Source organism: Aethalodelphis obliquidens, unplaced genomic scaffold (genome assembly GCF_003676395.1).
Source record: "Aethalodelphis obliquidens isolate GAN/ISIS:26980383/991018 unplaced genomic scaffold, ASM367639v1 scaffold51, whole genome shotgun sequence".
NCBI lineage: Eukaryota > Metazoa > Chordata > Mammalia > Artiodactyla > Delphinidae > Aethalodelphis > Aethalodelphis obliquidens.
Window position 1 is genome coordinate 12,679,965 of NW_020837995.1, and position 16,253 is coordinate 12,696,217.

A 16,253-nucleotide genomic window follows, 5' to 3' on the forward strand; every position below is an offset into this window, starting at 1 on the left:
AGACTTGGTTTAGGTCAATGTCAGAAATTTCTCTTGGTTCCTGTCGATATTTTCTGACACTACTTCTAACACCTGGTGTATGTCTTTTCCAACACCAGCCAGTTCTCTGACACCAACTGGGTGTTCAACAGTTCAGTTCGGATGTTAGCTCCCAGAGCTGCAAATGGCATCCCAGGCGACCCACACTTCTGCCTGCCTGACTACAAATTTGGGGGCTCCCAGGATGCCCTCTTAGGTTTGATAATTTGCTAGAATGACACACAGAACTCAGGAAAACACTTCACTTATGCTTACCAGTTTCTTATAAAGCTTATTTCAACTCAGGAATGGCCAAATGGAAGAGATGCGTAGGGCAAGGTATGGGCTGGGGTTGGGGGAGAGGGTGGGGGGGTGCCACAGAGCTTCCATGACCTCTCTGGGTGTGTCACCACCCTCCCAGCACTTCAGCACGTTCACCAACCCCGAAGCTCTCAGAATCTCATTGTTCAAGAGGTTTTTTTTTAAAAAAAATTTATTTATTTATTTTTGGCTGTGTTGGGTCTTTGTTGCTGTGCGCGGGCTTTCTCTAGTTGCAGCGAGCGGGGGTTACTCTTCCTTGCGGTGTGCGGGCTTCTCATTGCGGGGGCTTCTCTTGTTGCGGAGCATGAGCTCTAGGTGCACGGGCTTCAGTAGTTGCGGCACGCGGGCTCAGTAGTTGTGGCTCACGGGCTCTAGAGCGCAGGCTCAGTAGTTGTGGCGTCCGGGCTTAGTTGCTCCACGGCATGTGGGATCTTCCTGGACCAGGGCTTGAACCCGTGTCCCCTGCACTGGCAGGCGGATTCTTAACCACTGTGCCACCAGAGGAGCCCCTGTTCACGAGTTTTTATAGAATTCAATCTCCAGCCCCACTTCCTCCCAGAGACTGGGGGCGGGACTGAAAATTCCAACCCTCTAATGACGTGTTTGGTCTTTCTGGTGAACGGCCTCCATCGTGAAGCTATCTAGGGGTCCCACCCTGAGTCGCTTCATTAACATTAACAGTTATGGTTGAAAGGGGCTCCTTATTATTATTTGCTATTGAATAACAACTCCTGTCACCCAGGAAATTCCAAGGGTTTTAGGAGCTTTGTACCATGAACAGGGAATAAAGTGCAAATATATGTATTTTATTATACCACAGTTGCAAAGTGGGATACTAAAAAATTATGATTATTGTCCTGGGTTTTTTCTGGTCTTTGACCTTGTATCATGCCCTACCTTCTCCATAAATAGCATTAGATTGTGGTTCTGGTTTTTCTGATCCGAAAGTGAGGATGACATTACATTGTTAGAATGGGAGTGTTCCTGAGATTTTCAAGTGTTTTCAAGCTTGGAACATTTCCTCTAACACGTTCTTTTATGTTTGTGAAATTTTTGTTGATGGTTCACAAGTGAAATTTGACTGCAAAGACCAGGATATTCTGCTTGATGACTGTTTTTAATGAAGTTGATAGAACTGGTTCAGAGGACTTTGTGTTTATTTACACCGAATCCAGAAATAGGCTATGGGTAACTGCTGAAATAAAACAGAACCAGCCTTCTTGGCTGAATGAGGGAAATATTTGCATAAACTCTTCCTCTTTCAAGAGGAGAACCATGGGGTATTAGGCTGGAAGGGAATTAGGAGGTTGAAGAGCCTCAGATGGCGTGGTTGGAAAGCAGAAACTTAGCCAGGCCTCCTCTTAGATCATTATTTTGTAACTCTTTCCATGGAGTTAAGATGTTGTGTCAGGACCATGAAAAAGTGGTTTCCCTAAAAGGCAAGTGAGGAGTTTTGCTGTGATTCCGTTGTTCTGTGGACATATAGAAAGGCAGGATGTGATGACTGTCTATTCACCATAAAATATCTTCTTCCCTAGCAAACAGCAGTATCCTACGTGGTGATTTCCTCCACTCCTCAATGATTAAGAAACAAAGAACAAACAAACAAAAAACCCAACCAAACAAATAAAACCAAATTGAGTGATTTTTAAAATTTAAAGCTCATTAAAGAAAACGTGAGAAAAGCACATGCAAAGAAGAGGGAAAAAATCAATTATAGTGTTATCAAAACATTGCTAATATTTAGGTGTCAAATATGGTATGCAAAAAATGGTTTCCCTTTTGTGGGAAGTGTGGAAAAGATATCTGGATTTTTTTCATTTAAGATTATCATGTAAGCACTGTTTTGTTGTTATTGATAGAGATAATAGATATAGTGGTTTAAAGCAGAGGCTCTGGCACTGAAGTGCCCAGGTTCAAATCACAGCCCACCATTTGTGAGCTCCCTGCCTCAGTTTTATCATCTGTAAAATGGGGATGATAATGACAGCCATCTCACAAGTTAAATGTTTATGTAAAGGACTTAGTACATGTTTGTTATTGTCATCAAAATAGATTTCATTATTATAACATTAATATATGTGTACAGTAGAGATTTTATAAGATACAGAAAAGCAGAAGAAATCAAAATCACCCATTATTCTAAAACCCAGAGAAAAACCACTTACCCAGTGTTAACATTTTCCTATTTTTTTAAAATACACTTTCTCTTACATAGTTGAGCTCATATTGTAATTCCAGTTTATATCCTGATCGTTACGTAATTATTCTGGAAAAGACTAATTATGTAAACATAATTTGAAAAGACTACATAGGTCATCTTGTGTAACCATATTTTACTTAACCCTTCCCCAAAGTTTTAACAAGCAGATGGCTATTCCTGCCCATCTCCCCGCACCCACCCCCATATTTAAAAGAGAAGTAATCATAAATTAGCCTTGGTTAGAATAGACTGGAGCCTGAGCCTTCCTTGGCCAGTGTGGAGGCTGCAGTTGTTTTTTCTGTAACCAGGACGTAATCAGATCCAATCCACAAACCAGTTAACTCAGGGTTGAATGTATTATGAATGAATATGTGAGATATATCTTTGTAAAGGTTTGTCTTCTTAAGTATTAGAGGTTACTTCCTTAGAACAGAGTCCCAGAAATGGAAATGCAGGGTCAAAGGATGAGAAATGTTTTCTATAAGGGTCATACTGATTTAAACTTGTGGCAACCGTGTATGAGCCTGCCCCACTTTCTGTAGCCCCCATGTCCCTTCCCCCAGCTCTGGGTTGCTTTTCAGATCTGAAATATTGAGGAAATTGTCAGGGGTTCCAAAACACTGGAGTAGAGTTAATCTTAATTAAAATCATCACTCCGGCCCCTCCTTCTCACTCCTCCAGGGCCCTTCTTTCTTCCTTTCCTTTTCCCTCCCAGCTTTCTCTAATTCCCTCGTGTAGCCTTCCTCTTCTCCACTGGAGGCGGTGGGGCGGGGGGGCGGGGGGGAGTCATATAATTAAGTTGTTCCCATTAAGAAGTTGGGGAACTTAGCAGCTAGAAGTGTTATCCCCCAGCTGGGTACTTGCATTTTAATAAAGGGTTCCTGGGACATTGTTGAACCCACAGGACTGAGCTTGGTGGTGGAATTTGGGGTGCTGCAATACGCAGGGAGGGAGATATTTTGGTCTGGACCCCTCAAGTTATACAATAGACTGTATCCAAGATGTAAGGCCGGATCTGTGGATGGGATGACGCCAAGGCCAGCTTCTGAGACGCCTTCATTTCCTCACCGCCAAAGCACCAGCTGCTCAGAGCAGAAACACCTTTTCCTAAAGGTTAAAGTGTGTCTCTTGGAAAAACTGTTCGGGGAGATTATTTACCGAATTGGGTGGATATAATAAAAGACTAGTCAGCAGCATATGCAGATTCTTTTCATAAAATATAACTTTATGATACCAGGCAGGGCTCCTTTTATGGCTTTTGCATCATCGGGTTGAAACTGCCAAAGATATGGAGGGCCTTTGCTTATGTGTCTGTAGCCAGTGATTTAAATCGTGTGTCGCTGGGCTGGCAGATCCGGGTACTTCTTAGTGGGGCTGAGGCTCTGATTACCTTGGCCTGAACTCTGAGCTGCAGAGAAGGTGGGTTTCTTGCTGGACTCTTTCTGTTTCAGCAAGGTCTCGGGTGCCGTTTGTGGCAAGGGATTGTTCAGGTGTCTATCTGTAGACTCATACATATTTGGGGGACTGAAAAGCCAAAGAAAGAATTGAGGAATGTGCCTGAGAGGAGAAGGGTGACAGCGGGATACTGTAGATGATGCCCTAGCTTTAGGGAGGGACAAGGAGAAGGACAGGCACATTATGAGGAGAGCTTAAAAGATGAGACTTACGTGGTTCAAAGTCTGAGATGTCCTGCAAGGAGGAGGAGAGGGAGAAAAGGAAAGCTTAGCCAATTGTTAGCCATCTGTGGAGCATTCCCGAGAAGCTCTTGACCACAGCCAGGTGGGGAGGTGGTGTTGAAAGGGCGGCAACCAGCTCGAGCCAGCCAGATGCCAGCCTCCCCTCCCTCCCTGAATGAAAATGCTTCGGTCCCATAGTGGCTCCTTCCTTACACAGAGCCTTATCTGTTCCCTTCTAGCCTGATCCAGCCTGAAGATGACCCCGCTGGCCGCTGTGGTGTCTGGCCCCCGTGTCCGACTCTTTGCCTGCCTCCTCAGGCTGGGCTGTCAGCAGGCCAAACCACTCCAGCTTCACACGGGGGCCAGGCTCGCAGCCAAGAACCACTATGAGGTGCTGGTGCTGGGTGGGGGCAGTGGTGGGATCACCATGGCTGCCCGCATGAAGAGGAAAGTGGGCGCAGAGAACGTGGCCATCGTTGAGCCCAGCGAGGTAAGTCTCCCCCTTTTGAGTGCGTGCGTGTGCGTGTGTGTGTGTGTGTGTGTGTGTGTGTGTGTCGTGCACATGCATGTGTAGGTTAGGGGCTGGGTTGGGGATGACTGTCATGCCTAGGCCACCGTGTTCCCAGGTTAGTGCTTCTCTTTCTGGGCACAAAAAGCAGGTCGTCCAAAAGAATTGGGAGAAGGTGGGGGGAGGGAGAGAGCGAGGACAGATCTCTTGGCTTACGTTCTTCTCTCTGTTAGTTTCTTAGGGCTGCCATAACAAATTACCATAAAGGGGGTGGCGTAAAACAACAGATAATTTATTCTTTCGCAGTTCTGGAGGCTAGAAGTCCCAAACCAAGGTGTTAGCAAGGCCATGCTCCCCTCGAAGGCTGAGGGGGAAGGGGAAGCTGTCTCATGCCTCTCTCCTAGTTTCTATGGTTGTGGACAGTCCTTGGTGTTCCTTGGCTTGTTGTAGATCACTCCAATCTCTGCCTCTGTTTTCACATGGCCTTCTCTCTGTGTGGCTCTAGTGTCTTCACATGACCTACTTATAAGGACACCAGTCATTGGATTAGACGTTAGACAATCTGATGGATAGACATTAGAGAGTCAAGGACATTCTAATCCAGTGTGACCCCATCTTAACTTGATTACATCTGCAAAGACCCTATTTCCAAATAAGGTCACGATCGCAGGTCCTGGGGTTAGGACGTCAGCATATTTTTTGGAGAGAAACAGTTCAACTCATGTCATCCTCCACCTTCAGTCTCATGTCCAGAGGAAAATCAGTGGCCGTTGCACTTTCCTTTCCCTGTTCCAGTCTGGAGAAAGGGTGATGAGTTGAGGGGCGGTGGGGAAAAGGTGAAAACCCACTGAAAAGGTGTCAGTGGGCTTGAGAAATTTAAGTGTAAGAGATTATAAACAGATTATAAAGCAGAAAAAGGTAGCAGACATGAGGTGGGAAGTTGGGAAGTGTTTGTAAGGCACTATTTCATGAAAAATATTTTAAGATTGTCCAAAGCTTCAAAAACTAGTCAAGATTTTTGGCGGTTGGCTTAATCTTTCCTAAGGAACTGGGTGTGCACCAGTGGGAAGCTGTATCTTTGGGAGGAAAAAGCAAAATGGATCTGGCGCCGGTTTGGTGGAGAGGGTAGGGCAAGAAAGGCACAGTCCTTTTCAGGAAGTCTTCCCAGTACCAAACGAGGCTGCCCAGGGCTTTTTTACAATCTCCAACTGATACGTTGTGATTTGTGGGGAGACTGGAGGGCACTCTCCATCTATTTCCTTTTAAAAGTGACTTTAATTCAGGGACAACATTTTAAATGACAGTGGTCTGAGAGCTGTATCAGGTGGCCTGTGGTGGATTGTAGCTAACCCATGGAAGGCCTCCCAGTGGGGCTACTCTTTGTGATGAGACAGGCCCCTCCAAGGCACTGGACACAATTCAGGAGGCCAGAATGGAGTCTGTCCTGCTCTGTGAGGAAGTGCATGACAGGGGCTGTCCCAGGAGCTGCCAGCGGCTCAGGCCTTTGGCACTTTCCCTCCTGTGTCTGGTTTAGTGATTGCTAGAGCTCGTGCTTGTTTGCAGTCTAAAAAATAATCCGAGTTTGTATTTTCATTCCCTTTTCTGTTCAAGATGGACTTGAAATCGTTGAGCTCTCACAGCTGGAGCTCTCACAACTGGAGACCTCTAACCCCTTATCTTTTTTTTTTTTTTTTTTTTTTTTGCGGTACGCGGGCCTCTCACTGTTGTGGCCTCTCCTGTTGCGGAGCACAGGCTCCAGATGCGCAGGCTCAGCGGCCATGGCTCACGGGCCCAGCGGCTCCGTGGCAAGTGGGATCTTCCCGGACCGGGGCACGAACCCATGTCCCCTGCATTGGCAGGCGGACTCTCAACCACTGCGCCACCAGGGAAGCCCTAACCCCCTTATCTTTGATCCCATGCATTATGGCTGTAGGGAGATTGCAGAGCTGTTCCTTATGTCCTCTTCACTCTCTGGGGGTGTTGGCAATTCTGTCTGGCCAGTATGAGGCATTTTGACAAAGTTGAGATCTCTTAGTCCCCCGGTCTGCTCCATGGATGTATTGGAATTCTCAGAGACCATTAAGCCAATATACCCTTTGGCCCCAAGCCTAGAACTTTCACAGCTAACTGAGATCAAGAGTGGACCATCTGAAGCAGAAGAACTCCAGAAAATACTGGAAGTTTGGGTATCATGGTGGGATCTGATGCCTCTGAGAAAGGAGAAGAGGGATCCTAGTGCTGATAGGGGATGTCTGTAGTCCTCCCCATGGTCTTGGGAAACACAGTGGGAAGTTAATGAAGTTTTGAGCATCCCCAAAGCGGCAGTAAACTTTTCAGACTCACCTCACAAATTTCTGAGGAACCGCATTTAGGTTTTTGGGCTTACTTTTTCTTTATATCCGTGCACGTAAACGGATTAATAATGTGTGTGTGTTCATATGCATGTATAAGTAACACGTACATGTTAAACACCAAATCTACTCTAAGCAATAAATAGTACAGCGCTCACTAAAGATAGTTTATGGCTTTTTTCGCTGATCTTGGCAGAGTTCTTTTGTAGGTGACTGCCCTTCAGAGCTTAACACAGTAGGAGACGTCAGTGGAGTCGGTGGGGGGAAGACTCACCTCCTGGAGACTTTTCTCTGTGACGCTCCAGGGGTCTGGAGGGAAGAACTGAGAGAGTCTAGCTCAGGTACTTTGAGCTGTGACCCTTTTGATCGGCCTCACATTGAAATGAATCTCCCAATACTTTGTTTCTTAGAGACATTTCTACCAGCCAATCTGGACCCTGGTGGGAGCTGGTGCCAAACCATTAGCCTCATCTGGCCGTCCCACAGCGAGTGTGATTCCATCTGGTGTAGAGTGGATCAAAGCTAGAGTGGTTGATCTGAACCCAGACAAGAACTGCATCCATACAGACAACGACAAGGAGGTAACCGTCCGGGTCCTTTGGCTTTTGTTAACCTGAGGGCTTGTATTGAACGCACAGCCATTATCAAACTGGACAGCTTCATGGTAAGAGGGCAGTATACATGTGCGTGTGTGCATGTGTGTGTGTGCTGAATACTGCATGAGATGGGAGGGGGTGTGGGGAATGGAGGATGGGATAGATGGAAGGACTGAGTGCTGCTGAATTAATAAATGAACAACGAAGACAAGTATTTATTGAACACCACTGTTTGTCCTGTTGCTTGGTACAGTATCATATGGCTGAATTTTTATTGCACAAATACTACTGCTCTGTGTGAAAATACCAGGTACCTCCCTCCTTTTTCCTTTGAAGCAGCCAGCCTCTCTATCTGACCCTGGTCCTGCAGAGGAAGGGGGTGCTGGGAAGTATCCATCCCAGTCACACTCGGGGGAGCTCTGCCGGACCGTGTGACTGCGGTGGTGCCAGGGCTGAGAATTGCTGCTGCCGCAGCTTGCGGCTCATGGTTGCTCTGCACCATTCAGAAGTCTCCTCCCACCCCCACCACACAGGGATCACAGCTTTTCAGCAACTGCAGCCCCTGTGTCTGACTGAGGGCATGAGGGCAGGATGGTGAGAAGACAGGCTTAGGAACCATCGGGGCGTCGTGTCCCCTCGTCTGCTGCTGAGCCCAGGACAGCCGTCGTGCCGCACAGCCCTGTTCCGGGCTTCCATGGTTCTTGGGCCCCCAGGGTGTTATTGGCCTTAATATCCTGACCCGGCTGTTATTGGCCTTAATATCCTGACCCGGCTCCCTCCAGACTGGGCACTCCAGCATTTTCACAGAACTGTGGAATCTGAGAGTTGGTGGGAATCTTTCAGATCCAACCCCTTGCTCTAAGCAGGGACCATTGGCGCCAGGCATTCTCAGCCTTTCCTTAGGTCATGGATCTTTCTGAGTGTGGATCTTAATTAGCCCAGTCTAGAGAATGCATATAGGTACCTAATTTTGCATTTAATTTCAAGGAGTTCAGAGATTGTTTGCAGCCTTTCCCTGAGCCCTGATCAACCCTGAACCAACCCTCCTTCCCCGCTTCCTTCCTCCCTCCCTCCCCACCCTCTCTCCCTCCCTTCCTTCCTTCCTTCCTCAATATTTATTAAGCATTATTATAACCTAGGTACAGTTTTAGGGATATACAAGTGAACGACAATAGACAAAAATCCTTATTGTCCTGGATTTTATATTCTAGTGGAGGAGGACATACAATAAACAGTAGACGTAATAAGTTATATAATGTGTTAGAAGGTGATGAATATTAATTTTAAAAAATGGAGCCGAATTACTGGGATTGGGGCACGTGGGGTAGGGGGTTGAATTTAAAATGGGTTAGTATTTATACTCTCCAGGGCCAGGGACTTCTCTGACAAGTTATCCCTCTTCATTTTTTATAGACAGACAGGTTATATGAAAGTTCTGCCTTTAATGAGTCAGAATCTACCTCCCTGTAACCTCTTTTTTGTTCTTTCTTGGGCCAGGGTGTTAGTGGCCATAATACTGTTCTTGTCCCTTATTCTTCCTACAGTGTGGGAGAGAAGGCCTTCTCTCCCTTCTGTGGAGAAACCCTCCAACTATTTGAAGGTGGTTCCTAGAGTCTGTGTCAGTCTTCTCCTCAGGTAGACTTGTCCTCCTGTCTCCACTTTCCTCAGATTTCAGGAGCTCCAGCCCTCTCACTACCCTCTTTACCCTGCTTGAGACGGCATCTGACTTGTTTTGCCCCCATGATCCATGGCCCCTAGAGGTGCCTGGAAGAATAGCCAACACTACAGAACAGCCCAGAATAGAGTGGGACATTCTCTCCCACAACTAGATAGAATCCAAGCTAGCATTTGCCAAGTTATCACAGTGCTGATTCATGCTGGGCTAGAGGTCAGTTCAAACCACTGGGTCTTTTTTTCACATGATCTACTGTCAAGTCAAGCATCCCCCATCCTAAAATATATACATACATATTTATTTATTTACATTAAATTAAAAAGTTTATATGTTATATATGTATTATGTTCTCCCTGTTGAAACACTTCCATATTTTCCCCAGCATGTCCAGGAGAGCAGACTGGATTAAACACAAGATTGTTCTCAATTCACAAGACTGAGTTTTGAGGCTCTTTTCCCTTGCCAGTCTGCTGCCAGCTCATGGGACCAGCGGACTTGTATCTTCTAATACACATCCCCCTTTGGTACAGCAGTGCCTGCCTCCTAGTCAGACCCCTTTGCATTATAGGAATAGCTCAGAGTCCTCTGTGATTGGGTTTGTGTGTATCTTAAGGAACATAAACTTGTCTTATCTCTTGAGAATGAGAGGCACTGGGAGGTGCTGCTTCGACATCTAAGGCCTAGACCCTTGGGAGAGTTGTAGAGTCTTGTTTTAGGGCTGTGAAAGAAGTTGGTATTAGTTGGTGAGACTCTTCTCCGAGATTTTTTAAGCAAAAATATTCCATAGCCACAGAAATCTACATATAACATCTCTTCTTCTTGGTTTTGGTTCACCCTCCCAGCCTGCCTGGATCTTTTAGATTTTTGATTCAGACATCCAGTTAGCCATTTTTCCTTGCCATTATCCATGATGGTTTCATTTAAGTTTCATTCATTAAGGTTTTAATTCTTTAACATGCCCCTAGAGAACTTTTTTCTAGCTTACATAAATCAATCAATATTCTTTTGAAAATATTAAAAATTTACCAAATCATTTCCATTCTTTGTTTACACTTTCCTATCCTATTTACAATGTGAGGGTACTGCTGAAATCTAGCCTCAGTGTGTCTGTGTCTCTGATTTTTCCCTGATTCAGAGTTCTGTTTGTTTGGAATGTGTCCCCCAGGCCCCACGTAGACTGGTCCTTGCTCCTTCTCCAGATTTAACCTGATTCTGTTCTCTTCCTTGTTCCTACTCCAGCACACTGGCCTCTCATTTCCTCAAATACTTTGGCCTCCTTCTTCCCCAGGACATTTGCACATGCTGCTTCCACCTCTTCCCCTAGCTAACTCCTGCTTATTGTTAGCTTAGAGATGACATCTTCAGACAAGCCTTCCCTGATCTACAAGACTAGTCAGGTTCCCCCTTGACATGCCATCACAGCATTCTGTGGTTTAGTAATTGTTTGTGTGATTACCTGGTAATGTCTGTCTTGCCCACTAGACTGAGTTCCTGGAGGGGTAGGAACTGGGTCTTTCTTGTTCAGTGTTATATGTCCAGGACTTAGCACAATATCTGTCACATAGAAGGTGTTCAGTAAATCTTTGTGATCAAGTTGTGCCTCAGTTTCTTCATCTGTAAAATGGTACTACTAATAATATCTACTTCATTGGGTTACTGTGAGGATTAAATGAATTAAAATATGTAAAACATTCAGAGCAGTGCCTTGTACAGAGTGAATGCTCAAGAAATGTTGCTGTTATTATTTTTTAAACAATACATGAAATAAACAAGTGGGACTTAATTAAACTTAAAAGTTTTTGCACAGCAAAGGAAACTATAAACAAGACAAAAAGACAACCCTCAGAATGGGAGAAAATATTTGCAAATGAAACAGCAGACAAAGGATTAATCTCCAAAATATACAAACAGCTCATGGAGCTCAATATCAAAAAAACAAACAATCCAGTTAAAAAATGGGCAGAAGACCTAAATAGACATTTCACCAAGGAAGACATACAGATGGCCAGGAGACACCTGAAAAGATGCTCAACATCACTAATTATTAGAGATATGTAAATCAAAACTACAGTGAGGTACCACCTCACGCTGGTCAGAATGGCTATTATCAAAAAATCTAGAAACAACAAATTCTGGAAAGGGTATGGTGAAAACGGAACCCTCCTGCACTGGTTGGTGGGAATGTAAATTGACACAACCACTTTGGAAAACAGTATAGAGGTTCCTTAAAAAACTAAAAATAGAACTACCATATGACCCAGCTATCCCACTACTGGGCATATACTCTGAGAAAACCATAATTCAAAAAGAGACATGTACCCCAATGTTTATTGCAGCACTATTTACAATAGCCAGGACATATAAACAACCTAAAAATCCATGAACAGATGAATGGATAAAGAAGACGTGGCACATATATACAATGGAATATTACTCAGCCATAAAAAGGAATGAAACTGAGTTATTTATAGTGAGATGGATGGACCTAGAGTCTGTCACACAGAGTGAAGTAAGTCAGAAAGAGAAAAACAAATACCCATATATGCTAACACATATATGTGGACTCAAAAAAAAAATGGTACTGATGAACCTAGTTGCAGGGCAGGAATAAAGCTGTAGACATAGAGAATGGACTTGAGGAGGACATGGGGTGGGAGGGGAAAGCTGGGTGAAGTGAGAGTAGCATCGACATATATACACTACCGAATGTAAAATAGCTAGTGGGACGCAGACGCATAGCACAGGGAGATCAGCTCCTCAGTGCTTTGCGATGACCTAGAGGGGAGGGAGGCTCAAGAGGGAGGGGATATGGGGACATATGTATGCATATGGCTGATTCACTTTGTTGTATAATAGAAATTACCACAGTATTGTGAAGCAATTATACTCCAATAAAGATCTATTAAAAAAAAAAAAAGAATACATGGAAGAAAGGAAAAGGAAAGATTTATTGAGTATCCCCCCTGCGCCCGCGGAGTATTTGACTGCTGACTGATGGAAAGCAGGTTTACAATCTGTGAACACATGCTGATGCTTTTCTTTTTCTAAATTATTACAAGACATCTATTTAGTAGATGAGCCTGGAATTTTGAAATGTTTAAACATCCTATTTACTAAATTGTTAGTGTCAGAATTTACCTCCCCCATCCCCTGTATAAAATTAGAACACTTGCCCATATTTAGCCTTCCAGCGGGGTCTGCACTGTTCTCTGAAATTGCTCAAAAGTTTTGTCTACAAGTTTTTTGCAATTCCTTAGAGTTAGGTCATCTGGCCTGGAAGCTTGAACTCATTCAAAAGACTTGAGGCTTTCTTGTGTTGTTTGCTACTTTAGGGTTTATTCTCCCTTATTTATTTATTTTTTTAATAATCTTAAGCATGTCTGTTACTAGTCCTTAAAATAATCAATATTATGCTCTAATAGAACCGTCAAGGCATGCACAAACCAATGGCTTTTCTTGCTGACAGTGTGCATATGTCTTACCTGTAGGGCACCACCCCCAGACCCCATGCCATCTCTGACCTCACACCCTGAAGACTCAACACAGTTCACTCAGCCATTTAATGGGCCTGGTACACCTTCCAACAGACCAAGGAATTTAAGGGCGCCCAGTCTCTGTGGGTAGGCAAATCATACAGGTGAAGATGTATATATTATCTGTCTACTTTGATAAACTGTATTTTTCACAAGCAACTGAAATCAACCATCCACCTATCCTTTCATCCAACAAACATTACCAACTTCCTCACTTTAATTTAGTGACTGTGCTAGATTCTAGGACTGTAGGGAACAAGACATAACCTTTATCCTCTAGGAGCATTCGATGTAGTGAGGAGAACATTGCTGCTGTATAACACAGCAGTGCTTCTCTATTTGGTACAAGACTGTGGCAGTCACCACCTGTGGCTCCATTCTGGGCTCCTGTCACGGCAGTCATTCTCCAGTTTTCTAGGCAAGTCCTTTCACTTTACATCCTTCTTGCTTACACTCTTGTGCTTCAACTTGTCCAACTTCTGATCCTAAACCCCCATTTCCATCACAATAAACATGGATACTTTTGCCTTCAGCATGGATAAGCACAATGCCCATATTTAAAGAGAGGAGTTTTAAATTCCAAACAGATCATTAAACAAGATCAGGTAGGTTATACCACACACATCCTTTCTAGTGGCCCTCAAAAGAGCGGTTTCTCAGTTACAATATTGATCCAATTCATACGACAGGTCAGATTTGCTTGGGATTCACAAGCTACCAGATAGCTTTTAAAGAAAGCTGGTTGTTTTTAGAATATTACTCAGCCATAAAAAGAAACGAAATTGAGTTATCGTGAGGTGGACGGACCTACATACAGAGTGAAGTAAGTCAGAAAGAGAAAAACAAGTACCGTATGCTAATACACATATATATGGAATCTAAAAAAAAAAAAAAAAAGGTCATGAAGAGCCTAGGGGCAGGACAGGAATAAAGACGCAGGCGTAGTAGAGAATGGACTTGAGGGCACGGGGAGGGGGAAGGGTAAGTTGGTACGAAGTTAGAGAGTGGCATGGACATATATACACTACCAAACGTAAAATAGATAGCTAGTGGGAAGCAGCCACATAGCACAGGGAGATCAGCTCGGTGCTTTGGGACCACCTAGAGGGGTGGGATGGGGAGGGTGGGAGGGAGGTGCAAGAGGGAGGAGATATGGGGATATATGTGTATGTATAGCTGATTCACTTTGTTATAAAGCAGAAACTAACACACCATTGTAAAGCACTTATACTCCAATAAAGATGTTAAAAAAAAAAAAAAGCTGATTGTTTTAAGATTTGAAAGTCATCCTCCCACTCTTCAACATGAAAAATATTGTGTTAACACGAGCACTAGGGAAGCATTGTGGCCTCTTTGCTGTCGTTCTCCACTGTGTAAAAATACAGGCGTCTCCAGCTCCCAGAGGCCAGGCAGGTTATACAATATTTGTGAAGCAGTGAGGTGTGAGGCAGCAGAGAACGGTGGGCATGATGGCAAACTGGAGCGTGCATCTCTGCCTGCTGTCCTGCGCACTACCCACAGCCCCAAGTCAGTCACGGTAAGAAATGGAAACGCAGTGTTGGCCACACACATTTGGGGCCTGAGTCAGCCCTCGGGCTGCCACTTTTTGGGTGCTGGTCTAAAATGTCATTTTTTGTGTGTTGCAGATTTCCTACAAATATCTTATCATTGCTCTCGGAATTCAGCTGGACTATGAGAAGGTACTGTCTTAAGCTACTTTTATGTTACACTGGCGTCCTTACGCTACGATCAAAACAGCGTTTAGTTGCTTTACATTCATTTTGACAAGAAAGAGTATTAAGCAGTCCACTTCTAGTTTTATTTCTCAGCAGTCTTTTTATGGTTTTGAAAAAGTCTTCTCTAAGATTCTGTCAATGATCATGATATGTTCTAGCTTTGAACTATCATCAGAGTTCGGCGTGTCCATGGCCTGATGGTAATTCTTGCAAAATAGCCACCTTTTCCACACTTACAAGAAAACTACCTTTCTCTGTAGGACTTAGTTGGTTATATTACAGATTAAATTTTCCTTTGAAAGTAAGATTTAGATTGTGAATTCCTAAGCAGACTTTAAGGGTAGAATACCAGCAGTTAACTTATCAGGAGCTGGAAGGATGTCTTGAGTTCTGTTGCATAGAGCTGGGGTTTTTGGTATGAATTGACCGACACAATATAAATGCTGCCCTAGAAGTTCCTTAGACCTTCCTTTTCAGTGAGCTAGAGAGCCAGATGCCTTCTGACAATTGTGAGATTCAAATTTATTTTCCTAAAACATAATGGGGTGAGTTAGTAATTATGATTTCCGGAAGCTTACTGGGGACCGTGGATAAGTAGCTGAAGCACATAAAGCATTGTGATGACCAGATCACAAGTTTCAGGAATGCGGTCCAGGTGAGGGCCACGTCTGAGTCGGATCAGCAGGGTCTTCGAAGTGTGTTTCTGTGTAAAAAACCAGAATCGCGACATGTCCAGGCTAGGGTGTAGTGAAAATGACCTGGGGACGACAAGCTGTGGAGGAGACTCTATGGAGAAAGGTGCCAGTTATAATTTCTGGGACGTCCGTGCCTCTTAAAAAGCCCACCAGAGTTGACTTAGCAAAGACAGCCCATCTCCACCATCCTGTCGCCCCGACAGCCCAGTGCCGTGAGAGGAGGACTGTTTGAAGAGACCAGTGCTGAGAGTTCTTAGCACCCTCTTGCAGTAAACCGAGAAACAATAATATTTAAAAGTAACTGTTACTGTGCAGTCTCTACTATGTACAGGGACCATGCTAGGAATCTAATGCTGACTCCTCACAACTGCTTGTGAGGTAGATATTTTTATCTCCTCTTGATAGATGAGGAAACTGAGGCTAAGAGAGCGTGAATAACATTACCAGGGCTACTGTGTTACTTAGCAGTCTTTGCAGGTACTAGAAAACTACCCAGGTTAGTGTAAACAAAAAGGGATTTCTCTGATGAGGATACCAGGGTGTTTGGATCTCGGGGGCAGGAATGTAGTTGGGCCTCCAGAAGGGCTGGATCTCTGATCTGGGCTCTGTTGAACCGCAGCAGCTTCCCTCTGCCCAGCTGCCTCCGCCTCTTTCCCCCACCAGCTCCCGAGGGGGTCTCTGCAGCGCCGTGTCCTGCTCGCTGGTCTGCTCAGTGCAGTAGGACGGTCCGCAGCTCCCGGCGCACAGCCTGTTATCTCATCTCAGACTTTCCCGTCTCCTCCTGCTTCAGGGTTCCCAGAAGCAACTTGGATTCAGTGGCGTCATAAACTGCCCTTTACGAACAAGTCTCCTTAAAAGGAACTTGGTTACCCTTTTCCTTAGCAACAGCTTCTTCAGACTAGAGAGAAACGATGAAGGCAGACTTGCTGTTTGTTTGTCTC

At 44.5% G+C, this 16,253-nt stretch overlaps 1 protein-coding gene across 3 annotated transcripts in view; it reads left to right on the forward strand.

The window, feature by feature from the left end:
• The window catches only part of SQOR (sulfide quinone oxidoreductase), a 51,260-nt gene that overhangs the window by 16,195 nt on the left and 18,812 nt on the right, over positions 1-16,253 (forward strand). For all 3 annotated transcript variants that reach the window (XM_027084209.1, XM_027084208.1, XM_027084210.1), the window contains 3 exons: positions 4,458-4,708; positions 7,488-7,658; positions 14,528-14,581. In XM_027084209.1, the coding sequence (XP_026940010.1) occupies positions 4,475-4,708; positions 7,488-7,658; positions 14,528-14,581 (459 nt within the window). In that variant the 5' untranslated portion in view covers positions 4,458-4,474. Of the gene's footprint in view, positions 1-4,457; positions 4,709-7,487; positions 7,659-14,527; positions 14,582-16,253 lie in introns of those variants that run through there.